This window comes from Schistocerca piceifrons, chromosome 7 (assembly GCF_021461385.2).
Source record: "Schistocerca piceifrons isolate TAMUIC-IGC-003096 chromosome 7, iqSchPice1.1, whole genome shotgun sequence".
NCBI classification, from domain to species: Eukaryota; Metazoa; Arthropoda; class Insecta; order Orthoptera; family Acrididae; genus Schistocerca; species Schistocerca piceifrons.
Window position 1 is genome coordinate 191,006,251 of NC_060144.1, and position 26,937 is coordinate 191,033,187.

Genomic DNA, 26,937 nt, shown 5'->3' on the forward strand with positions numbered 1-26,937 from the left:
GCAGGTCGCCTAAGTGGCGTCAAATCGAAAGACCTGCACCAGGCGAACGGTCTACTCGACGGGAGGCCCTAGCCACACGACATTTCATTCTTGAAGTACACTGAATTCATGAAATCACATTGGAGAGAAAGTAATTTGTAGGTTCTTGCAAATGTCAACTATTGTAACCTTCACTTTAGGACCGACAACATTTATTGATACAAATAAACTTTTGTAACAACAGATTCAAATTATCTCTTAATCCAAAAACCAAACAGAAGAAGTTCTTAATGCAAACAATGTAAGTAATAGTTCACGATAGAAATGTATATAAATCCAAGCAGTACTACTTTGTTATGCAGATGTACGGAAATTACAATGTAAAGCACAGTGGTGAAAACCCCAGACTCACCAGCTGAAGCACTATCCAGCACAGGAGTAAGTTAGCATATGTAAACAGCATGGGCGCTCACAGTTCACTTGTATCGAATAATAGCAATTGAGGAGGAGTCCACAGCAAGATGGCTTTATATTTGCCCACTACAGAAGTGCACATTTCTGGCCTGTGATATAGTCAGCATTCCACTGCAGGTGGCCTCATCAGATGTGGATGATGTTACGTGTATCAGTATGTCTGTACCTTCCATTTGCATGTCTGGTGTGGCTTAATGCCCATTCTGAAAGAAGTCGAAACCAACGGAATCACTTAAATACACAATACACATGTCCATTCCTCTTCCTTGCCTTTTACAAGGAGTCCTTGCACTGACAAGACTGACCGAGCACAAGTTGGGACCTGCTGTACTTGTAATAGTACCTCTCTCCTACTTTCCAAAACTCACATAAGTCTGCTGGCATACTTTGTGGGAGTGGCTCTCCTGGAAGAAAGGGTATTGTGGAGAAATGTCTTAGCCACATCCTAGGAAATTGCTTCCAACTGAACAGTGAGAAGTGTGTGTACTCGTTTCAAACTTCTGATCAGATTAAGACCGTGTGCCATGTCTTTCATGGGCAGTACTTACTGAGTGAGCTATCTAGATGTGATACATGATCTGCCCTCACATCTTTACTTCTGCTGCTACATCTCCTCTACTTTGCAAACAGGAATTTAGTGTCATAGGATATGCAGAACAGCTTCTGTAAAATAGGAGACGAAGGTACTAGATGAAGTAAAGATGGGGGGGGGGGGGGGGTCGCCACGAGTAATATAGCTCTTTGTCTGTAACTCTGTATGTGTACCCCTTAATACACTTGCAGGATTAGTACTTTCTGTGGGACTAAGTGTTTGGATCACCATTTTTATTCTGTTTATTGACATTACTGGAAACAATTCATTAGCCCATTTTACCTCCAACATACTTGATTTTGGACTGTGACAGTTAAAACATCCTCATTCTGTCGTTTTCAACACTAGTCTTCCAGGGATAGGTCGATCGTGGCAGTGAACGTAGATTCCAATGATATGACATTGGTTTGGAGTACTACTAGGCACAAAATTAACATTTGTGAATAATAAAATGTTCACAGTTGAGATGCTGTGTAATTTATCAAAAGCATTCAGTTATGACAGTCATACCATTCTGTTTGAAATTTTTTTTTTTTGTGAAATACATGTTACAGAATATACTTGATTTTGTTCTTACATAAGGAATAGAATGCAGAAATTAATATTAGTCTACTTAAATATTTCACCAAGGGATACCACTTTATATGAATGGAGAGAAATTACTGTGGTCATTCTGTCATGTTTTTATTTTGGCCATTACTGTTTTCGTGCTATAAATATCCATCACTTTATTGGAATAACGAGTAAGAATTATCCCTTTTTGTTCATGATTTCACGGTCAATATACCCAAAGAAGCATCTGTAGAGAAAAGTTGAGAAAATCGTCCCGAAACACATGTGCTACAAAATGTCACTGTTTCCTGCGCATGTACTCCAACATCAATATATGATATGATCACCATGCACACGTACACAGGTTGCACAATGGGTTGGTATACTCTCGATCAGGTAGTCGAACAGCTGCTGGGGTACAACCTCCCATTCTTGCACCAGTGCCTGTCAGAGCTCCTGAAGTGTCGTAGGGGTTTGAAGACGTGCAGCGATACGTCGGCTGAGAGCATCCCAGACGTGCTCGATGGGGCTTAGGTCTGGAGAAAAGGCAGGCCACTCCATTCACCTGATATCTTCTGTTTCAAGGTACTCCTCCACGATGGCAACTCAGTGGGGCCGTGCGTTATCATCCATCAGGAGGAAGGTGGGACCCACTGCAACCCTGAAAAGGCAGACAAACTGGTGCAAAATATCATCCCAATACACCTGACCTGTTGCAGTTCCTCTGTCAAAGACATGCAAGGGTATACATGCACCAATCGTAATCCCACCCCACACCATCAAACCATGACCTCCTTACAGGTCCCTTTCAAGGACATTAAGGGGTTGGTATCTGGTTCCTGGTTCACGCCAGATGAAAACCCGTCGAGAATCACTGTCCAGACTATACCTGGACTCGCCCGTGAACATAACCTGGGACCACTGCTCCAATGACCATGTACTGTGTTCTTGACACCAGGCTTTATGGGCTCTCCTGTGACCAGGGATCAATGGAATGCACCTTGCGGGTCTCCGGGCAAATAAACCATGTCTGTTCAGTCGTCTGTAGACTGTGTGTCTGGAGACAACTGTTCCAGCGGCTGTGGCAAGGTCCCAAACAAGGCAACCTGCAGTACTCCGTGGCCGTCTGCGGGTACTGATGGTGAGATATCGGTCTTCTTGTGGTGGTGTACACTGTGGACGTCCCGTACTGTAGCGCCTGGATGTGTTTCCTGTCTGCTGGAATTGTTGCCATAATCATGAGATCACACTTTGTGGCACATGGTGTGCCCGTGCTACGACCTGCTGTGTTTGACCAGCCTCGAGTTGCCCTAGCATTCTACCCCTCGTAATGTCATAAATATGTGTTCTTTGAGCCATTTTCAACACACAGTCACCATTAGCACGTCTGAAAACGTCTGCACACTTACTCGCTGCACTGTACTCTGGCATGCACCAACACACCTCTGCGCATGTGGACTGCTGCCAGCGCCACCGTGCGATGACCACAGGTCAGATGCACCGCATGGCCATACCCAGAGGTGATTTAAACCCGAAAATTGCCCACCGGAGTGTTGTTTCACCATGTATCAGCACTATCCTTAATTTATGAACATGAGTGTAGTATTCTACCTTCAGAGGCAGACATTTGTATAGTGTGTTGCACCCTAATAAAAGACCATATGTTGTCGGTTGAGTGTGCATATTGAAGAAAACTTAAGTTGGAAAAACCATGTTCAGCTACTGTGGTTACAGACTTCAGCTTCAGAGAGAGATGCAAAAATAGCAAGTTAAACATATTTTCATTGTGCAGAAGCAAATAATTTGAATTCTATATAGTACTCACAAGTTCACTTACGAGTCTCTCTTTAACAGGTCGAAATATTAACTACAGCCCTACAGCACTTTCAATCACACTTGAAATTTGTTGCCAACAAGCCATGTGATTTTAACAGTAATATAGATATTCATACATACAATACTAGCAGGAGAAATGATCTGTATTACTCTGTTATGAATCTAACTTTGGCTCCAAGAGGTATGAAAGGCACTGAATAAAAGTCTGACCGAGAGCGGTAGCGTTTTTTGACATCTTTTGCTGTACCATAGAGAAATTCTTTAATGGAAATAAGTAGCTACTTACTAGCCCATAAATGATCAACATCTAGTACTTTCTGATCTTTTATGAAATGTGTGCAATTTATGTGTTTCAGACACCAGTAACTGACAGCAAGTTTGATTTCACAGTACAGCGATGCCCAGTGTTACTGAGGAAAGGTGATGAAACTTTAGTAACTTAAAAATTAGTGGAGACTACCTTCTTCAAAACAGTCTAAAGTATCACATATAGTGTGTTTGTTTTACAGATGTGGAGGAACTGTTCTCTGGAGTCAACTTTCGAGGCTTAGAACTTAGTGTTGTTACATTAACATACCACAGAGCTAAGAAACGTACTCTGGGAGGAAATGTCGCTGCAGATCCTGAAGGAGAGAGGGAAACTGTTGTCAAAAGTGTAAGAATACTTTCTTTAATGTATCTTCTTCAGTATTTCACAAATTTGTTGGTAAAACGATCTTGACTAAAATTTCAGAGCCAATAGTTGTTAATGACAGTGTGTGTATTTCAACAAAGAGCATGAACTCTGAATGTGTTGCTCAAATTGTGGATATTTAACAGGCAAGCTGAATGCCTTTCATTTGAAGTTACATGTAAATAGCGTTCTAGAATGGCTTTAGTTGTGCAGGTGTATTTGTACAAGGAGTCATACTTTCTCACTGTTGTGACCCCTCTCCTTTCACTCCACCATGCCACCTTTTTCAGCCCTTTTGTCAGTCTGCCTTATGAGTTACATATTTGCAATGTAAAAATTACTTAATTGAAATGTTTATGTGGTGGCAGTGGTATATATGGATGAATGCTTGCATTTTCTATAATGTAACTGTTGCTGTACATATTTTATTTGGATGCCCAGGTTTTGTGTGTGGATTGCTACCTTTATGATCATGAGAGTATTCATGAACTGTGTCATTTCAATAAGAATCCGAATTTTAATGTTTTTTGTATTTTTACAGTTTGTGGTTGTAGCCCAAGAAGTATGTGCTAAACTGAAGATGGCAGGGTACTGGGCAGACTTTGTGAACCCTTTCTCAGGACGGCCATATTTTGGCACAGGTTTCGAACTGGGTGGAATGCTGTATCGTGTGGATCCTCGCTTCCGCTGCCTGGGATTCCGTGTTATTGATGCACCCACTGGGTGCAGTATTCTTGCTCACTCTGCACAGGCACCACTTACAGGTGAAATTAACACATCCCCTTCATGTAAAATTAACAATACCCAATTATATTGTATACCTTCATTCACTTGCTCAGCCCTGCATTATTTGCTATATAAGATGGATGCTCAAAAAGTATCAGGCTTTTGTTTATAAAATCAGTTTTTATTCAGGTACAATTGTTTGATGTTAGTCACCTTTAAAGTAGTCACTTTCAGCTTGTACACACCTTTCTAAATGCTGCTGCCACTGCTGAAAGCATTGCTGGATAGCCTCTTTAAGTATGGTGCACCACTTCTCCATTGGGTTCTGCATAATGTCTTCCTTGTTCTGAAATCTGATCACTTTCAGAGTCTTTTCCAGTTTAGGTTAAAGTCAGAAGTCACTCAGTGCTAGGTCAGGGGAACAGGGAGCCTGACAAACCACAACCATGTTGTGTTTCGCCAGAAAAATGTACAATTAATTGAGAACAATGAACAGGTGTATTATCATGGTGAAGAGCCAACTGCCCGCTGCCCACAAGTCTGCTGTTTGCGTCTCTGTGCTTCATGAAGGCGACACAGAACCTCTTTGTAGCACTCCTTATTGACCTTAGTACCTTCTGGGGTGTACTCTTGGTTGTTGTTGTAGACCACACCATTGACATGTTCCACATCCACGAGAATAATCTCAATTTTTACTCTACAGAACTAAAACTGAATCTAACCAATAATCTAATCTAATTGAAGTCAAAAAGATATTCAGCTTGGCTTTCACTTTGCTGCATACCTACCGCCCTTCTTTTGGGTTTCGAAGATGGTGGATGCTTCCATTGAAATTATTGGAACTTTGTTTTTGGGTTGTACTCATAAACTCAGGACTTGTCACCAGTGATGACTGTATTAAGAAAGTTTGGATTACTCTTCAGAGTATCTGACGTGTCCTGCGTGATCTCCAAATGAAGTTGCCTCTCGAAAACCTTGGCACAAAATTTTGCTGAGATCCTCCTGAGGTCCACATGTTCTATTAAAATGGAGTGAATGAATCCAGCACTATTATTAACCTCATCTGCAAATTCACAGATTGTGATTTGTCTATCCTGCATCACTAGGATCCTTATGTGATCAATAATAACCTAATTTGCGTGCTGCACTCTTCACTGCTGAGTGCCAACTTTGAAGCAGTTTTCTGTGTGATGCCTATTGCTTCATACAGAAACACTTGTCGAGACTTGTGGATTGTTTCAGCTTGAGAATGACCAAGCTTTAAACAAAATTTGATGCAATAACACTGTTCCACTTTTTCTGTTATTTTGCCCACAACACAAAATCTGACAACTGCCATTTGTTCACTTGTCAACGACTATACAGTGACTGGTTGTTTCCATAGTTGTTAAAAAAATCAGGTATGCCCACCACATATGTCTACAAATGTAAGACCACGCGCAGTTTGATATTATTGTTAGTATCAACAATAAAAAGTAAAGGTGGGTACGTTTTGACAGCCCTCATAATAATTGCTCATATTCCTTGAGTTAATCAGCTTTATAAATCAGTTTGTTGCGCAATAGCACATATCACATGATTTTTGCTGAGAACATTCCAGTCTAGCGACAAAACAAAAGTCTGTAGATATTACACCTCAGAATTAAGTAATTTTTCCTGTCTTCTTTTTATAGATTTGTGTGATATATGATTTCTTCTTATCCTATAGTAAAATTATTGAAATTTCAACTGGTCTGGGCTCTCCTTTGACACAAATGTGAGAGTTCATGCAAAATTAGATTGAAAATTGATGCTGGAATGTCGAGCAATAAATGGGTTACATTGAATTGAACATCAGTTTATCATTTTTCACAGTTAAAGTAGCTGTGGAGTTTTGACAGTGAAAATAGATTTGTCATTTGGAGAGGAAGAATGATTGATACAATTTGTAGGTGAAATTTGATTGTTCGGTGTAGGTTCCGGTTATCACTACATGTACTCAAACTGTGAACTTATAACAAAGCAAGGTGGCTCAGTGGTGAAGACACTTTACATACATGGTGTGAAAGTTTCGACAGAATGTATATAATTCCGGCCTGGATTTTCCATTGTTTAATTTAGGAGTAGAGGTAACAACTCACCCCAATGAGAGAAAACACACACACACACACACACACACACACTCAAGCAAGCATTCACAACCTGTACAGCTACGTAAGAAATACATCATATCAGGACTGTAGTTTGGGGCAAAGGGTTATGTTGAGTGGTATGGGTGAAGGGAGAAAGGAGGTGGGAAGCAGGAGGGAAGGTAGGGGAAGGATGGCTGATTGCTCAGAAGGAGACAGCACATGTACAGGATTGAAATGCGTGAGGGAGAGGCAATCTATGTGTAGGACAGGAATACAACCAAGCACTGGCAGTGGTGAGTGCAGCACACAATGATGGTGGTGTGGTGAAATGTGTTGGGAGGGGGTGATAGAACAGAGGAAGAGGGAACAGGGCAAGATGATGTGGGTGTGGGGTGAATGAAGTTAAGATCCTGGGGCAGAGTGGAGGTAGGTGTGGGCAGGGGTTAGCGGAAATTGGGGCAGGAGTATTACGGGTGGGGACCAAGGAAGTGTTGCAAGGATAACACCCATCTATGCAGTTCAAAGAAGCTGGGGGGAGGGGGGGGGGGGGGGGGGAGAGGATCCAGATGGCTGGTTGTGAACCAGCCTTTGAAATTGTGCATGTTGTGCTCATCAGTTTCTGCTGTGGGTGATAAACTCGGCTCTGGCGGTGGCCTTACATTCAGCTAGGCATTCCCACATAAAATGCTATACAGCAATTGCAGCAGATTCAGCATCTGTCGTATTCAGTGAGTTGTTACCTATATACTTACACGTCAGAAATGGGGCTCAAATCCCTGTTTTGCAATTCAAGGGGTTTGCTTAAATTGATTAAGGTAAATGCTAGGATATTTCCTAAGCTCTAATCCCTTCATCAGCAGGATGTTAAACCTCTCTTCCTTTCCTTCGTAAATGTGGAAGGTCCATATAAAGTAGTAGCCTACTCCTTTTTGATGACTTGGAGTAATTAAATACATTTGTTCAATTCAATTTACGTTTGTACCATATTACACTTACGGGAGTTGGAATGCCCTATCCCGACAATGTTAAATTTAGTGACTTGGTTTTCCTGTGTTTCAGGAACCACTGTAGCCATTGACGTGAAACTTTTACAAGACATTAAACTGTACGTTCTGAGTCTACTGAACTACAATAATTGCATTTCAGCCACTGCTTTCGGAAATACAATTTTTAATTACATGGTTAAAATTTTGTGTACTTTTTTGTATGTGATCCTAAATAATTTTAATTGTACATAACATTATGTTCTTATTTTAGTTCAGTAGACTCAAGATATGTATGTTATTACTCCCTGAAAATTTAAATACTCTACTCAAAGTGGTTTCTGAGATTTAGGGAAAAACGCAACAGAAAATGTAAATTTTTCAGGCACAGCTTCTAAAGTTTCAGAAGACTCTAACTCACTTAATATATGCTTAATTTTTTATTTTTAGTCACTCAGAAGCACCCTGCACCATACTGTATATCATCCTCTTGATCTTTTTCCAATTTTTTGTTATTTTCTTCTTTCTGGACTCCTTAGTGGCCAACTGTGCTGTATACTCTGCTTTATCTATGTGAACCTTGCCCATCCGTTCAAGTTCTCTGATGCAGTTTGCTCCAAGATTAATTCCCTTATGCTGTAGCACTTTCACTGTACCAATGTTGCCACCATTAAAAGCATCACAACCCCCCCCCCCCCCCCCTTTAGTGTCTTCATTCCAAGAAAAACATTTTTTGGTAAGCAAGTCCTTATAAGATTATTGAACGACTCATTGGGATATTGAGTCTGACCATACAGACACTTCTTCACGAATTCAGGATTTTCCAGGTCTCTGTAAATAGGTTTTATGATATCCATGACTGCTGCTGGGATGCAGTGTTTATGACTATATGAACTATATTTAAAAACGATGTGACTTACCATACGAAAGCGCTGGCAGGTCAATAGAAACACAGACACATAGATACATACAAAATTCAAGCTTTCGCAACAAACTGTTGCCTCATCAGGAAAGAGGGAAGGAGAGGGAAAGACGAAAGGAAGTGTTTCTATTGACCTGCCAGCGCTTTTGTATGGTAAGTCACATCGTTTTTTTTTAAATATATTTTTCCCGCGTGGAATGTTTTCCTCTATTATATTGACTATATGAACTGTTTGAGTACTGGACATTGCAGTAATTGCACCATGAATCAGGTCCAGGAGGGCAAAGGTGGTGCACTGGTTTTTCATCAGTTGACAGTCTGTGGAAGAAGGTAGCCCATACTGCCTGCTTTATTTTCAACAAATCCTTAGTACTATTTCTAATGGCCATCCCATAATACTGCTGTAGTTCATCAATCATTTTGTCTGTCAGCTTCATCAATTATTTTGTCTGTCAGCCTTCCTCTTTTGGTTCAATGTGCAATGTGTCTTTATACTATGAAACGATATGATACTGTTTTTCACAGTGCTACCAATACAAACATGTAATTTAACCTTTATAACACAGCAATCCACAGCCTTCTATATAAAAAATTACTGATTTTATTAGATCTTGAAGTAATGCACGTAATAATTTTAACATTTTCAACTAGTGTAGGTTATATTTAAAAAAAGTAAAATAAAATACTTCCCATGTGAGTTACATATACAAAGATGCTGTGACTTACCAAACGAGAAAGCGCTGGTAGGTAGACACAACAAAAAACACACAAACACACACGCAAATTTCAAGCTTACGCAACCCACGTTTGCTTCATCAGGAAAGAGGGAAGGAGAGGGAAAGACGAAAGGATGTGGGTTTTAAGGGAGAGGGTAAGGAGTCATCTCAATCCCGGGAGTGGAAAGACTTACCTTAGGGGGGAAAAAGGACAGGTACACACACACACACACACACACACACACACACACACACACACACACACACACACACACACACACACACACACACATCCTCACATATACAGACACAGGCAGACATATGTAAATGCAAAGAGTTTGGGCAAAGATGTCAGTCGAAGATGTCAGTCGAGGTGGAAGTACAGAGGCAAAGATGTTGTTGAATGACAGGTGACGTACGAGCGGCGGCAACTTGAAATTAGCGGAGGTTGAGGCCTGGTGGGTAACAGGAAGAGAGAATATATTGAAGGGCAAGTTCCCATCTCCGGAGTTCTGATAGTTTGGTGTCAGTGGGAAGTATCCAGATAACCTGGACGGTGTAACACTGTGCTAAGATTTGCTAGCCTTGCGCCAAGGCATGTTTAGCCACAGTGTGATCCTCATTACCAACAAACACTGTCTGCCTGTGTCCGTTCATGTGAATGGACAGTTTGTTGCTGGTCATTCCCACATAGAAGGCTTCACAGTGCAGGCATGTCAGTTGATAAATCACGTAGGTGCTTTCACACGTGGCTCTGCCTTTAATCGTGTACAACTTCCAGGTTACAGGACTGGAGTAGGTGGTGGTGGGAGGGTGCATGGGACAGGTCTTACACCGGGGGCTGTTACAAGGGTAGGAGCCAGAGGGTAGGGAAAGTGGTTTGGGGATTTCATAGGGATGAACCAAGAGGTTACGAAGGTTAGGTGGATGGCGGAAAGACGCTCTGGGTGGAGTGGGGAGGATTTAATGAAGGATGGATTTCATTTCAGGGCAGGATTTGAGGAAGTTGTACCCCTGCTGGAGAGCCACATTCAGAGTCTGATCCAGTCCTGGAAAGTATCCTGTCACAAGTGGGGCACTTTTGTGGTTCTTCTGTGGGAGGTTCTGGGTTTGAGGGAATGAGGAAGTGGCTCTAGCTATTTGCTTCTGTACCAGGCCGGGAGGGTAGATGCGGGATGCGAAAGCTGTTTTCAGGTTATTGGTGTAATGGTTCAGGGATTTAGGACTGGAGCAGATTCATTTGCCACGAAGACCTAACCTGGAGGGAAGCGACCGTTTGATATGGAATGGGTGGCAGCTTTCAAAATGGAGGTACTGTTGCTTGTTGGTGGGTTTGATATGGACGGATTGGGATGACTCCTTGCCCTCTACCTTAAAACCCACATCCTTTCGTCTTTCCCTTTCCTTCCCTCTTTCCTGGTATATATATAAAGCTTTGACATCTAACTCTGATGCACAAACATATTTTTTTTATTGTTTTCACTGCTGAGTTTACATCTGCAAGAGAAGGAACCCATTTTCATCACCACCATCAATAACACTTCGTGCACTGTCATCACATCAATCTCCTGTATACTGTAGCGAAGTGTCATGCATGTAGTGTAGTGTAGTGTAGTGTAGTGTACTGGTTAGTGTCACTGCGTGGTGTACTGAGAGTTGCCAGTTCAAGCCGGGTCACCAACAGTTATTTGTTATTTAGTATTCATCTTTTCTGAAAGGTTCTTGAAATATGTTTGTAATGGTGTTGGTATAAATGGCTGCATTTTCCATCCAAGAATTCAGTTCTGTTCTAGCTGTATGTTTGTGTCTGTAATAAATGTGCTTTCAGTTCTTAGTGTCATACTTTATTGGTGCTCTGCCATCAGATTTGGACTTCATTGTGGTTTTGACATAACATTGTTAGGTAGAGATGCCAGTTATTTCAAAATATCTACAACACCATGCCAATGTAAAAGTTATCATCTTCATGGACTCGAACTGGAAAACAAACAACACATCATTCCTAAGATATATTCAAGAGACAAATGGATTCCAAATCAGTAAAAAGTCAGTTGCTTATGATGCACCCCTCGGTGTGTTCCGGAAACACTGGTTACGACCCAGTGAAATGACTGGAAGGATTTGACCAAGTCACCAAATACAGCAGATTTTTTTCAATCTGAAAAGACAAGTTTCTTGTTTGGAAGAGTGCTCAGAAAGTGATAGGTTTAATATATGTTAAAGATGTGTTTCAGTTTTGGCGGTTTTATAAGTTCTTGTAATGTACCACTCACCTTTTCACTAACCATTTTTTTGTTTGTACTGTTTTTTCGTCTTGTACAGTTTTGCACACTACATTGTACTGCTTCTTGAACCTGTTGATCTGCTTGTTGGATGTGGAGAAGTTCTTGATTTGAGCGCATTGATCAGAGCCATTTTATGCAACATCATACAGTTCATGAGGGATGTTGGAAGCCTGTGTTGTCTGAAACCAGCTTTTCATAATTTCTTCCAGCTTAGCGTATCTAGAATAACTCACTCAGTGGTATTCCATTGCCCACCAAACCTACGCAGTGCCCTTTTCCATCCGCTTGCCTCATGGCTCATATCCCTGCAAGAGACCTAGATGCAAGATCTGTTCTATACATCCCCCTGCCACCACATACTCCAGTCCGGTCTCAGGCATCACCTATCCTATCAAAGCACATTCATGTCATCTATAGCTAAGTTGCGACCACTGTGCTCCACTCTACAAGGACGTGACAACGAACAAGCTGTGTGTCTGAACGAATGGCCACTAACAAACTGTGGCCAGGTGACAGCTGGACCGTCCAGTTGCTGAGCATGCTGCCCATCACAACATTCTTCACTTCAGTTACTGCTTCATAGACTGCGCCATCTAGATTCTTCCTAGCAACACCAACTTCTCTGAATTGCATGTATGTGGGAACTCTCCCTTTAATATATCCTACGTTCCTGTAACCTCCCCGGCCTCAACCTTCACTAACCCCTGTCCTCCACTTACCTATCCCTCACCCTGCTCCCACTCCAGCACAGCACAATATTGTATTCCATCATAGCACCCACAATTCCTTTTCTCCTTCTCTGTTACTCTCCCTCTCTGTCTCTCCCCCCCCCCCCCCCCCCCAAAAAAAAAAAAAATAAAATAAAATAAAATAAAAGTAAAAATTAAAAAAAAAATAAGACAGACCCTCCCTATTGCACCTAGCAGCAGCATTACCCTGTCCTCACCATGTCCATGCAGACTCCCACAAGCAGCACTACACCTTCCACACCCCACTCTGCTATCCCCCCACCACCCCATGCCGCCTCCTTACTCCCCCTCCCCACCACCACCATTGTTGCTCAAATCAGGTGCACAGTTATGACTAATTCTGAGCACAGCACAGCAGCCAGAGACAGTTGTCATGCGTGTGAGGTGTAATTGTGTGGATGTTTCCCACCCCCAGCCCCCCCTACTTTAGAAGAAGACCTTTTGGCCAAAAACAGAAATGCGCAACAATCTTTTTGTTGCACTTTTCTATGACTCAGCATCTCCTCTGTATGTTGAGTAGCAATCTATCATTTTCGTATTGTTGATATGTGTCATCTTTATTGACTTTGGTTCACTGTTACTTGTACTTTCCAAAATAGATTCTTTGTTTTTGACAATGGTGTTCAGCATACTAGGTATGTTCAAAAAATTCCAGACCTTAGTCCACAAAATTTTTTCTACGCCTCCTGTGAAATAGTCTCCTCCACAATTGATACATCATTCCCAATGCCGTTTCCACTTCTAGAAGAAGTCTCGGTATGCCTCTTGCTGGATCACGTGAAGTGCCATCTGCAAATTTTCTTTTATCTCATCTTTCATTGCAAATCTTCATCCTTGCAATGGGATTTTCAATGTTGGAAATAAAAGTAAGTCCACAGGAGCCAGGTCTGGAGAGTACAGAGGATGAGGCAGCACAGTGATTTTGTTTTTTGTGCAATAGCCGTGCACCAACAGGGTTGAATGTGCGAGTGCGTTATCGTGACGCAAGAGCCACATTTCAGGCCGCTCTCACATTTTATCGCAGCCACTGCAGGTTGAACCTTGGTCTCAACAACATAACTGTAGACCCACATCTCATCACCAGCTATGAGTCTCTTAAGGAACATCTCTTTCTCATTTTCACAATCCAAAAGTTCTTCACAAATTGCGAGGCGAAGGTCTTTCTCGTCTTGACCCATGAGTTGTGGGACGAACTTGGCAGTAACACGATGCATCCCAAGATGCTGTGTCAGGATTTCATGACATGATCCAACTGAAATGTTACATTCTTGTGCAATCTCTCAGACATTCAGTCTTCGTTTGGCATGCGCAGTTTCATTGATGCTTCTGGAATGAGTATCGTTGGTAAACATTGAAGGGCGTCCTGAATGAGGGTCATCTCTGTCTGTCCATTTTTAAACTGTGTGAATCATTTGTCACACCAAGTACAGCTTAAGCACTCATCACCATAGGCTTCCTGCATCATTTTGCATGTGTCTGTAAAGATTTTATTGAGTTTTATGCAAAATTTAATGCAGGCGCTTTGCTCCTCTAACTCTTTCATCTCGAAATTCGCAAACTGTGCAACACAACATTCTACTTAATACAGCACTGAACAATAACTAAGAGACATACATCAGTGAAATTTCCGACAGTTACACATCTTACACAGGCTTGTGCAGGATGCTAACCCCATTTCGGTTCAACACACCATTGGCACGAAATTATGAATATTCCAGAATATTTTGAACAGATCTGGTAGACATAAGAATCCATAAACCCTGTGCTAATGTAACATGTGTTCCGTGATGAACTCCAACTTCTGTGATACTTCCCCTGGGCAGAAAGATGCTTTAATAAGGTTTGTGCACCCACACGGGCCAGCAAATTCATTTTGTTGGCTATCAAGAGGTGACAAGTCCTGGATTCCATAGTAGAAAATTATTGCTGTTATTCCAGCACCCTCAGTGGCATTGTCTGGTTGGCTGTATAGTTTTCCTCGTGATATTCTACCGCATATTAATGAAACCAGTAAAAACTTCAAGTAGCTTGAAGGAAAAAGAAACATAACTTAGGGTCCTAAAAGAGATGTCTTCTAACTTTGTCCTCTGACACAAAGAAATGTTTCATCAGGCATGGGATCCTGTGTAAAGAAACCCTTATTAGGCTTGGAAACATCCACCGGTGGCTGCTGTTGCACAGCTATTGGGCCTGCCCCCATGTCAATGGGGATACTGGTTTTCTCATTTTAAAATCAGCAGTGGCTCAGCAACCATGGACTGCAGCAACACATTTACACAATTTTTCATCGGTTCACATAAACTGCGAACTAAGCAAACTCAAAATATGCTGTACTTTAAACTGGAATTAAACTAGCGTGTCGATAGCATTGCACAATAAAAAGACACACAAAATTCTCTATAACATGATTTTTCCCTAAAAATCTCAGGTAGACTGCTAGGAACTTCCCCAAAATTTACAAAATGTGACAATTGTGTAAAACTTGAAGTCAGTTTAGACTGTTTGTGTTTTAGCTGTTATGTTCAGCCTGAAACAGGGAGACCCAGTTATATATCAGATAACCTCTAGCATGGATATATTGAGAGTTCTCCATATCATTTCATTTATCCAAGTAACTACTTATTGGTAAATAAAGAGAGTCTCATAAAGACTGCAACTTTCGAGTATTGTGATGGTGTATGAAATTTGATATTACTCAAATGCTCTCCACAACTCGGCAGACGTACACATAATAGTCGTTCCTTTGATGAAATTTTCCATACCTTTTTGGCATACTTGTTCCTCTAGTTCTGAAATTACATGCTGAATCTCAGCCTTGAGCTCTGGAAGGGATCATTGTTGGTATACACACAAGATCCCAAATACTGCAACAGCAGACAGGTGGGCAGGTGTGACAGGCAAGCTAGCCTGGCTGTCACTGTGTGTGTGTGTGTGTGTGTGTGTGTGTGTGTGTGAGAGAGAGAGAGAGAGAGAGAGAGAGAGAGAGAGAGAGAGAGAGAGAACTTTATAACATAAAAGAAATCTGGCAAATTTAAATTGCTTCATGTGACAATGAGGTATAAATTATTGCTTCAACTTACTAGTGATCAGAGACCGAGAGAACACATTGAGTTATCAGTTCACACACACCGCTTTTGGTTGTGAAAACTGGAATGCGTTTTTCTTCTTACTTGAGCTCTATGATACTTGTCCACAGCTCGTGGTCTAGTGGCCATCGTTGCTACCTCTCAATCACGGGGTCCCGGGTTCGACTCCTGGCCTGATTGGGGATTTTTCTTTACCCAGGGACTGGATGTTTGTGTTGTCCTCCTCATCCATGATCGTTCGTGAAAGTGCTCAGATTGGACTGTGTGCAGATTTGGAATTTCTCTGGGCTCTGATGACAGTGCAGTTGAATGCCTCACAAATCAAAACATCATCATCACCATATCTATGATACTCCTCTTCATTATAATCAGTCTCTTTCACACAGAGTTTTGTCCACCAACATCCTTCATATTGTCATTTAAGAAAAAGACTTTTCAATTTCAGATTGCAATAAATTGACATAATTGACTCAATGCATTAGGTGTTACAGCAGTACTGATGAATTTCTATTCTATACAGTGGAAATGAAGCAATGAGAGAACTGTAGAAGTCAAACAAGGGGGGAAAAGGTGCAAATTTTGTTTAACTGTGAAGGAATGATATTCCACATAATTGGTATGTTGGAAGCTTCGTGAGGCTGTTTACAGACAATGCTGTGGTCTGTAGGCAGGTTGCAGTGCCAGAAGATGGTAATGAAACCCAAGAGAGTTAGCAGAGGATCAATAGTTGGTGCAGTGACGGGCAGCTGTCAGTCACTCTCAGAAACAAACTTCCACTTTCATACACTACTTCAAGCAAGCAACAAATTATTTCTCTAGTTCAGTCAATGAATGAAAATCAGGGAAAAATATGCAAGTACTTACAAATTTTTGTATAGTATTAGGGGAGAGTGTAATGAATAACATACTAAAAATCTTGACCAGTAGGGTGTGTGGGCAAGGGGGGGGGGGGGGGGGGTCGTTTAAAGATAACTTCTTAATATTTTTCCTGTCTGTCTTCAAAACCATGGCTTCTGGCAAAAAGTTTCCCAGTGCAGACTTATACTACATTAAATTTTCTACTAAAAAGGTCCAATTCATCTTTTTTCTCTAGGACTGATAGTTTCTGTGTTGCAGGGGAGGAAAAATTGCACATTATTAAAAGTATTATTTTAATGGTACAAAATTAATGTATACTGTTAAATAACATATGTTAAGAACAAATATTAAATTGTGTACCACATCTAAGTGCCATAAAACCTTACTAAGGGATAAATTGCATTCTGGGAATGTAACAGGATGGAAAGACGGGGTGAAGGTGAGAAGTGTGATGGAAGATGGGTTGCCAGATTGTGGCCATGCAGTGCCCTCTTTTAGAGGTCTGCACTATACGTTACAAAAAGCAACTACAGGATGTTTCGCAATGTTATACCAACCCATTTGCAGCTCACTTTGGGAATCACTGCAACGAAGTATGCAGAAGTGCCAGAGGGTGTTTATTTTCCACAAATTGTATTAACTATACATGGAATACAGGCATGAATTACTAATGGTACCAATGCAAGAAACAGATATGGACAAAATCTGCTTAAATCTCTGCGTACTGTTCTACAGTGCTAAAGAGAAGTCAGCCTGTTAGGCAGCTGTACAATTTTTCCACGAAAGGTGACATCCCCCACCATGAGTACTGCATGCCCTACAGCTTACAGACTGACAATACCTCCGTGGCATTTCATGTCCAGTTTTCTCATGTGAGTAGACAGAATACCTTCACTGAGCTTGTGTGTGTACAGTGAAGGTATTTTCTGTTTATTACGTAGTTATTTTCTGTTTATTAAGTATTTATTTGCAATTGTTAAATGGGCTGTTATGTAAAAAAGCTCAGCAGCCAAAACTGTTAACTGTGTACCACACTGATGAGCCTTCCCCCAAGTGTAATATACTGTCATTATGTATCCGACAATGTCAATGTCATTGTCTCCACCATCAATGGCCGGAATACTTTTCACAGCTTAAGAGTCTCAGATGCTTCGCTTCAGCCTCCCAGCATCTGAAGAGGCCCAGAGGCTTAACTTGGCTCCCTCCATAACAGAAGTAGGTCACTTAGGTGTTATGAAATTTCAGATATATCAGTTCAAGTCAAACAACGTGTTACAAGAGATTACTGCTCTAGATTTAAACATGATCAGTCCTATTGCGTCAGGCATATTGACACCCACCTGCAAGATATGCTGTGGATGTGTGGTAAGTGGCACCACTCAGTGCAACCCACTCTACAGGTGCCAGCAATACCTCAGTGGAAGAGATTTATACAGTCTGTCAGTAACAGTATTACTTGTGAGAGTAGTGCAGTAACTTCCTAGTCATTCATTAATTCACCACCAGTGATTACAACTTGGTTACATGGCTTTACAGTATGCTGTCAACAACAGCCAGCAGCAAGATGCTGCTTTTACCACTCCAATTCCGTTCCCACCAGAACTTCAGAGATCACTGACAGCACACTTACAACTTAAGCACTTCTCAGTCATTGTTAATAGGAATGTATTTTACATAAAACTCTCTCATCAACTGCAAATATGTATTCACTTAATAATCAAACAATGGAAAATTCAGGATGGAATGGCAAGGTTCAATATTGGTCTTCCATACAGCCTAGCCACCCGTGGTGGTTGCATCTGCAGTGACGAGCACTCCCTCTCGGAATATACAGAGGGTGTAACTGAAGCCTTCACTAACTGTAATTATCCTCCCAACCTTGTACAAAAACAAATCTACCGTGCCTTATGTTTCCAGTCTCCCACCACCTCCCAAAGTCCCTTCGTAACTCAGTACCATCCAGGACTGGAGCAACTGAATTATATTCTCCGCCAGGGTTTTGTATACCTCTCGTCGTGCCCTGAAATGAGAAATGTCCTGCCCACTATCCTTCCCACCCCTCCTATAGTGGTATTCCACTGTCCACCGAACCTACACAATATACTCGTCCATCCTTACACAACCTCTGCTCCCAATCCTGTACTTCATGATTCATACCCCTGTAATAGACCTAGATGCCAGACTTGTCCCATACATCCTCCTATCACCATCTACTCCAGTCCGGTCACTAACATCACCTATCCCATCAAAGGCAGGGCTACCTGTGAAACAAGTCATGTGATTTACAAGCTAAGCTGTTACCGCTGTGCTGCATTTTATGTAGGCATGACAACCAACAAGCTGTCTGTCCACATGAATGGCCAACGACAAACTGTGGCCAAAAAACAAGTGGACCACCCTGTAGCTGAACACGCTGCCAAACATGATGTCCCTCATTTCAGTGACTGCTTCACAGCCTGTGCCATACGGATCCTTCCAACCGACGCCAGCTTTCCTGAATTGCGCAGGTGGGAACTTTCCCTGCAATACATCCTACGTTTCCATAACCCTCTTGGCCTCAACCTTCGTTAGTCACTGTGCTCACCCGTCCAGCCCCCTTCTTGTTCCCATTCCAGCACTACACAGCAGTCATTTCACAGCCACACCCAGTCTTTTAATTTCTTTTTATTTCTCTCCTTTCCGCTTCTTCCCCCTCCCTCCCCCCTCCCCACCTTCTCTCCTGCCCTCTGTCTAAACTAAACTGCAGCACTTCATTGCCTGCCACCCCCACCATACTATCCCTCCCCCTTACCACCCCAGCCTCCTGATTACCCCCACCCAGTTGCCATTCCCATCACGAACTAGTGCTGCTGCTCGCAGCGTGGTTTCAGTTGCCTGAGACTGCAGACGTGTGCGTGTTGCATTTGTGTGTGTGTGTGTGGGTTCGTGTGTGTATGTATGTGTGTGTGTTTTTGACAAAGGCCTTAATTATTGAAAGCTATAATTATGTGAATCTTTTTGTTGTGCCTGCACCATATGGTGAGTAGCAACTTTCCTTCTCTAATATTATTGTATTATTCACTTAATAAACTAAAAATAACTCCATTATATAAACACGAGCTCAGTGAAGTTAATTTTTCTATGTGTATAAGAAAACTGGACAGAAAATGCTGGTGAGATGTAGTGTCTGTAAGCTGAAAAGCAAGCAGTGATCATGGTGGTGAAAGTTGCCTTCCCAAGAAGAAAGATGTGACTGTAATACAGGATGACTAAGAATCAGTTTCCTCAGCAGCATGTAGAACATTCTGCAGAGAATTATGTAGATTTTATTCCATGTGCTTTTATTGTATTTGTATTACTGGCAATTCATATCTATATTCAAGGTAGCGTTAAAAAACACATTTTGTGGAAAATAGTCCCCTCCCCCCTCCGCCCTCCCTCTGGAGTGTTTGTGATTCAAAAGTCGATAACTCAAGCTGTAGAAGTATTGGTATAACTTTATGTAATACCCTGTAGTTGCTTCTTGTGATGCAATGGGGTAGAGAGAAAGCGAAGAATCGCATACTCTTCATTTTGCAGATCTATGAAGGAGGGAAGGGCATGACCAAACTTTGGCAGCCTACCTTCCCTCATGCTTCTAACCTTCTTCCCTGACCTTCCAACTTGTTACACTCCCAGAGCACACATTGTGCCTTAATGCAGTTCTACTGCTCTTAGACATGGGTGTTGTTGTTATCAGTCCAAAGACTGGTTTGATGCAGCTCTCCATGCTACTCTATCCTTTGTGAACCCAGTAACCTCCGAATAACAAATACTACCCACATCCTTCTGAATCTGCTTACTGTATTCATCTCTTGCTCTCCCTCTATGATTTTACCCCCCCCCCCCCCCCCCCCCACACACACACACACACTTCCCTGCAGTACTAAACTGGTGATCCCTTATGTCTCAGAATGTGTCCTATCAGCCAATCCCTCCTTTTGCCGATGTTGTGCCACAAATTCCTTGTCTCCCCAATTCTATTCAATAACTCCTCATTTATATGATGTGACCATCTAATCTTCAACATTCTTCTGTAGCACCATGTTTTGAAAACTTCTGTTTATGTCTAAACTATTTATCATCCATAAAATTTTGTATTTGTGGGGATCCACAGCCTCCAGATGCTTAAGGGGCTCCGGAACGCCCTATACTTGCAATGTTAAAATAACGCTTATAAATTACATCTTTCCTCACAAAGTATTTGAGGTAGGAAGTTGAACTTTTTACAGATTATTTATTGGAATATGGGCTACAACTTAACACAGGGATTTTACAAAATTTTAGTTCAGTTATTAAAGATGATTTTTTTTCAATTGTAATGAAAATTCACAACATTTTTTTGCAATTTTTTATTTATATATTCAAAAATATACAGTTTTTTGGAAAAAGGCTGTGTTAAATTATGCAGAAGGTACTGTGTAACATTTACTGAAAGTTTGAAACAAATATGTTTGGAAGATCCTTAGAAAACATGTAATTAGTATGAGAAAATAAAAGTTTTGGGAATCGAGCGACAAAGATTGGATTAACTTTTTAGTGCATTCCAGGTCCATAGGATGGATTATCTTCATCCTCTGCAAACTCCTCCTCCAGCTTCCTCTTGTTCCTCCTCCTGTTTACTCTTGCTTGTATTTCTAGACTCTTTACAGCCCTGTCTGCAGCCCGAAGGCGTTCCTTGTCTAAAGCAAGCATCGCTCGTTGTTGTGTTCGTAGATTTTGCTACCATTTTCTTCAGTTGCAGTTACTGCAACACTGTTCCAAAAAGTGGTCATGTATGAACACTTATCACACTTCAGTTGTATTTCACTAGCAAGTCCTACGTGCTTTATTATGGAGAGTTCCAGACCAACTTCACTACAATGAATACATCTTACACAGTTTGAAAAAATTCCTTTGAGAACCGACATATCAAATATTTCATTCACATCCGATTCGCCCATAAAACATTCATAGTTTTCACTCATTGAACCAAGCTTCTTCTGTGAAGTAGTTTCTTTCCCACTTTGACTGCTATGGGCAGGTGTACTTGAGAGGTTAGGTTCACTCACTTGGTTATCGTCTTTATTGTTTACAGTGATAACACATACCTTTGGCTTTCCAACATTTCTCCTTTTCTTAAAAGCCTTCAGAGGATTTCTAATAACTTTACTTTTACTCATTATTATACTTCAACAAAACAGAGACTCAAGAAACAGAATTAATTACGAATGTTTTCGAGATAACGACAGAGTAAATAAACATGAAACAATCGACAATCACACCAGCGATATATATTGAACCATCACAGGTTAGCCACAACACATACTTTATCTCACATCACTAAAATGTACCTGATGAACACGGACGTTAATAATAACACCATTTGGCAGCAGTTTAACAGCGCCACAGTGGGTCATGCCCATGTAGAACACATTTCAAAAAATAGTTGTAGTCTTCGGAATTGAATAAATTATATATCTATTAAAAGGTAATAGTCTGCAGATTCAGAAAACGCAAAAAAGTAAAAATTGAACTTTTCATGATTTTGAGCCTTTCCTGAGCCCCTTAATAAACGTAAACATGGTCCATAGTAGGGTGGTAATGTGATTTTTATTTAATCATGTGATTAGCTAATTTTGACTACTTGTCACTGTCAAGCACTTGTAAAACCAACATGGAAAAGCACTAGATTTTATGCATGCATGTAATGCTTTTCCATGCTGGTTTAACAAGTGCCTGACAAGTAGTCGAAAAAAGCTAATGGCACGATTAAGTAAAAATCGCATTACAGCCTATTACGGAACACGTTTATGTTTATTATGTTTATCATTGATGTTTCACTTCCGTAAATGGCTACACTCCAGGCAAATACTTTCAGAAAAGACTTCCTAACACTTAATCTGTGTTTTATGTTAACAAATTTCTCTTTTTCAGAAATGCTTTACTTGCCATTGCCAGTCTACATTTTATATCATCTCTGCTTCGACCATCATTAGTTATTTTGCAGCCCAGATAGCAAAACTCATCTACTGCTTTAAGTGTATTGTTTCCTGATCTGATTTCTTTAGCATCACCTGATTTAATTCGACTACATTCCATTATCTTTTTTGTGCTTTTGTTGATGTTCATCTTATATCCTCCTTTCAAGACATTCATTTTATATCCTCCTTTCAAGAAAATGTCCATTCCATTCAGGTGCTCTTCCAAGGCCTTTTCCATCTCTGATAGAATAATTTTGTCATTGGCAAAGCTCAAGGTTTTTATTCCTTTTCCCTGAACTTTAATTCCTCTTCCAAATTTTTCCTTGGTTTCCTTTTCTTCTTGTTCAATGTACAGATTCAACAACATTGGGGATATGCTACAACACTGTCTCACTCCCTTCTCAACCACTGCTTCTCTTCAATGCCCATCAATTCTTATAACTGCCATCTGGTTTCTGAACAAGTTGTAAACAGCCTTTCACTCTGTGTATTTTACCCCTGCTACCTTCAGAATTTGAAAGACGGTATTCCATACAACATTGTCAAAACCTTTCTCTAAGTCTACAAAAGCTATAAACAAAGATTTGACTTCCTTAACCACCTTTTGAGATAATATGTAGGGTCAGTAATGCCTCATGTGTTCCTACATTTCTCCAAAATCCAAATTGATCTTCCCCAAGGTCAGCTTCTACCAGATTTTCCATTCTTCTTTAAATTATTTGTATTATTATTTTGCAACCATGACTTAGTATAATGACAGTTGGATAATGTTCACATGTGTCAACACCTGCTTTTTTTGGAATGGCAATTACGACATTCTTCTGGAAGTCTAAGGGTGTTCCGCCTATCTCATACATCTTGCCTACCGGTTGGAAAAGTTTTGTCATGGCTGAGTCTATCAAAGCTATCAGCAATTCTGGCAGAATACTGTCTACTCTTTGTTGTACACACGTTTAATATTTATTCTTAACTCGTTTCATTTAACAAAAAACTACGATTTTGTACTGTTGAAACATTATTTTTAATAATCTGCAATTTTTCAATCAATTGTGATAACATATTAGTCCTAGAGGAAAAAAGAAATAGGACCTATTTCGTTGGAGATTTAATGTAGTTTTTGTACTGGTAAACACTTCCACTAGAAGCCGTGGTTTTTGAGGTATTCTGGAAAAACATAGAAAAGTTACATTTACATTTTAAAATAAATTCCTGCTACAGAGACTGCCTTTTTATTTGAAAATGGTATTACTGTTGCTAAGTCAGTCCAGAAATGGGGTGGAGAAAAATATTTTGACTCACAATAAGTTATGCGGTATTGTTTCTTGATTGGGCATAGTTGATTTACCATGAGTTATGCAAGCTGTGATGACCTTGGGCATTGTTAAGATACATTATATCCACTCACAGTCTTAGCCTGAAATAACTGGGCTACTACCTTATGTCCTCATTGATTGAGAGGTCTTGATATTTTCCTCATTGGAGTGTCCGATAGTGAACACACAATTTGCCATTGCATACTAACACCTTCGTTGCATCCTGCAATAGAATGATCTCCTGTTAACATCCACAATAATTTCAATCATTATTTGAATATTGCCTCTTTTTTCCATAATTTTCCTTTCAAATTCATTGTAAGGTTATTTTTTGATCATCCCCATGTTACATATTACACCTTTGTGGTGACGGAGGCAGTTTTTGAGAATGTAGCCTACTAGAGTCTAGATCATACAGTCAATCTCAGGCTGTTTAATATGATTGTTGTTAACTTTTGTTGTGTTAGTTTAGTGTATGTAATTTGGTCATAAGATCTGGGCAGCTCTGATCTCATCTAGAAGGATACTCTGCAAATCATACTTATGTGTCTGGCAGAGGGTTCATCGAACCACCTTCAGAGTAATTCTCTTATTATGCCAATCTTGAACAGTGCAGAAAAAATGGATACCTATATCTTTTCTTGCAATCTCCGATTTCCCTTATTTTATTATGATGATTTTTTTCACACCATGCAGGTCGGCGTCAACAAAATATTTTCACATTCGGAGGAGAAAGTTGACAATTAAAATTTTGTGAGAAGATTCTGCCGCAATGAAAAACGCATTTGTTTTAAAGATGTCCACCCCAAATCCTGTTCTTGTCAGTGACACTCTCTCCTCTTTGCATTTTCACAATGTACTTCATTAACCCTCTCTGGTAGGGATCCCAGACCGTGCAGCAGTACTCCAAAAGAGGACAGACAAGTGTAGTGTAAGCAGTCTCTTTAGTAGATCTGTTACATTTTCGAAGTGTTCTGCCAACAAAACCTAGCCTTTGGTTTGCCTTCCCCACAACATATTCTACATGTTCGTTCCAATTGATATTGTTCATAACTGTAATTTCTAGGTATTTAGTTGAATTTATGGCATTTAGATTTGACTGATGTTTCGTGTGACTGAAGTTTAACAGATTCCTTTTAGCACTCGTGGATGACCTCACACATTTCATTACTTGAAAGTCAATTGCCAAGTTTTGCACCATACAGATATCTTTTCTAAATCGTTTCACAATTTGTTTTGATCTTCTGATGAGTTTACTAGATGATAAATGACAGCATCATCTGCAAACAACCTGAGATGGCTGCTCAGATTGTCTCTTAAATTGTTTACATAGAAAAGGAGCAGCAGAAGGCCTTTAACACTACCTTGGGGAATGCCAGAAATCACTTCTGTTTTACTCTATGACTTTCCGCCAATTACTACAAACTGTGATTTATCTGACAGGAAATTATGAATCCATTTGCATAACTGAGACGATATTCCATAAGCATGCAATTTCATTACAATCCGCTTATGCAGTACAGTATCAAAAGCCTTCCAGGATTCTAGAAATACTAAATCAATGTGAAATTCCTTGTAAATAGCACTCGGCACTTCATGTGAGTAAAGAGCTAGTTGTGTTTCACAAGACCAATGTTTTCTAAATCTGTGTTGATTGTGTGTCAATAAACCATTCTCTTTGAGGTAATTCATAATGTTTGTACACAATATATGTTCCAAAACCCTGATGCATATTGATGTTAATGAGATGGGCCTGCAATTTAGTGAATTACATGGTTTGTGAGATCCATCACATGACAAAATAAGCCTTTGGTTCGTATCTGTCTTCACGTATGCGATACTTCCATGGAGATCCTGAAACAGACCTGTGGTTGAATTGAAGTGTGACACTTAGATTGTTGCACACATTCTTTTGACTCCTGAAATTGCAGCTAAATTATTTTAATAATATTTCTGTCATGTAACCACTCTTAAAAGTAATTTTTTTGTTCTAGGAAACCTATTCACCACTGCCCCTTCGAGTGCGGATCTGCTGACAGAGATTTTAAACCAGTTTTCATAGATAATAAATTACCTACATAAATTTGTTGTCTGAGTCTGTGATGTATCTTTAGGTTTGTTGTTAAATAAACTAGAATTTGGACATTAAAAAAAATCAGTATGTTTTTTATCATAATCAGTTAAATTTTGACTCTACAAATACAGAGAAATTTCAGTGCTTCACAGTATATATATTTCAAAGTGAGAACTGGCATTTTAGAAGAGAAGTGCTTTTACGGGCAGTAAGTGTAAGTTCATTTGATATTTTACGCACTAGAACTGTTACTCTGGATGTGCCTAGCAGTTTTTGTAAACACTTCATATGATTTTTATGACTCATGCCATTGACAGTGACATACTGGGCCTGCAAGTATAGAAAATTTCAACTAAGATACATATTTTTGCAATAAGAATGCATTTTGTTAATTGTTTGAAGAATACGATTATCCAGAATTTGATGAATGAATAACTCGCCTAAAAATATTGCAAGTCCCTTTTGTAAAATATTTTCTCCACTTTCACATTGGAGCACCATTACCTCAAGGTGACTTCCCTTTTTCCATACCTTAAATGATGAAGTACACTACATATCGCAATTTTTGCAATATTATTATTTTTATTATTACCTGTCTGTGTCTGTGATTCACCTCCTGAACTATTATACAAACATTAAAAGAAATCTTGGAATGCTTGTACAGTGTTGTCAGTTACTTTGCCCCCTAGTACCTCAAGCGACATACTGTTACACGTGACATCAGGCTTTTATTGATTTGATCAGTCATAAGCCTGTGCCCACTGTTACACATTTGTACAAGCCATGCTCTACTGTGGAAATTTTATCTTTGGCTATGTTTGGAGCTTCTTAGGGGCATCAGTCCAGATGTTAGCTAGCATCATGTCACACAAAGTTTGTGAGATCCATTGTTTATGAGGATAATGTTTTTAATCAGCACATATTAAATATTTTCTCTCAAAGTATGAACCAAGGGACAATGTTTCTTGGTTCTGTACATGAGGCATGGAATGAAATGGTGTTACATGTGTGCAAGACTGCGCATTTA

General features: G+C 40.2%; 1 protein-coding gene across 1 annotated transcript in view; it reads left to right on the top strand.

The window, feature by feature from the left end:
• LOC124804878 (cobalamin trafficking protein CblD) overlaps nucleotides 1-26,512 on the top strand; it is a 52,289-nt gene extending 25,777 nt beyond the window's left edge. The window contains exons 3-6 of the mRNA XM_047265243.1: nucleotides 3,790-3,853; nucleotides 3,943-4,088; nucleotides 4,648-4,870; nucleotides 25,831-26,512. Of these exons, the coding sequence (XP_047121199.1) occupies nucleotides 3,790-3,853; nucleotides 3,943-4,088; nucleotides 4,648-4,870; nucleotides 25,831-25,898 (501 nt within the window). The 3' untranslated portion in view covers nucleotides 25,899-26,512. The remainder of the gene's footprint in view (nucleotides 1-3,789; nucleotides 3,854-3,942; nucleotides 4,089-4,647; nucleotides 4,871-25,830) is intronic.
• The last annotated feature ends 425 nt before the right edge of the window (nucleotides 26,513-26,937 follow it).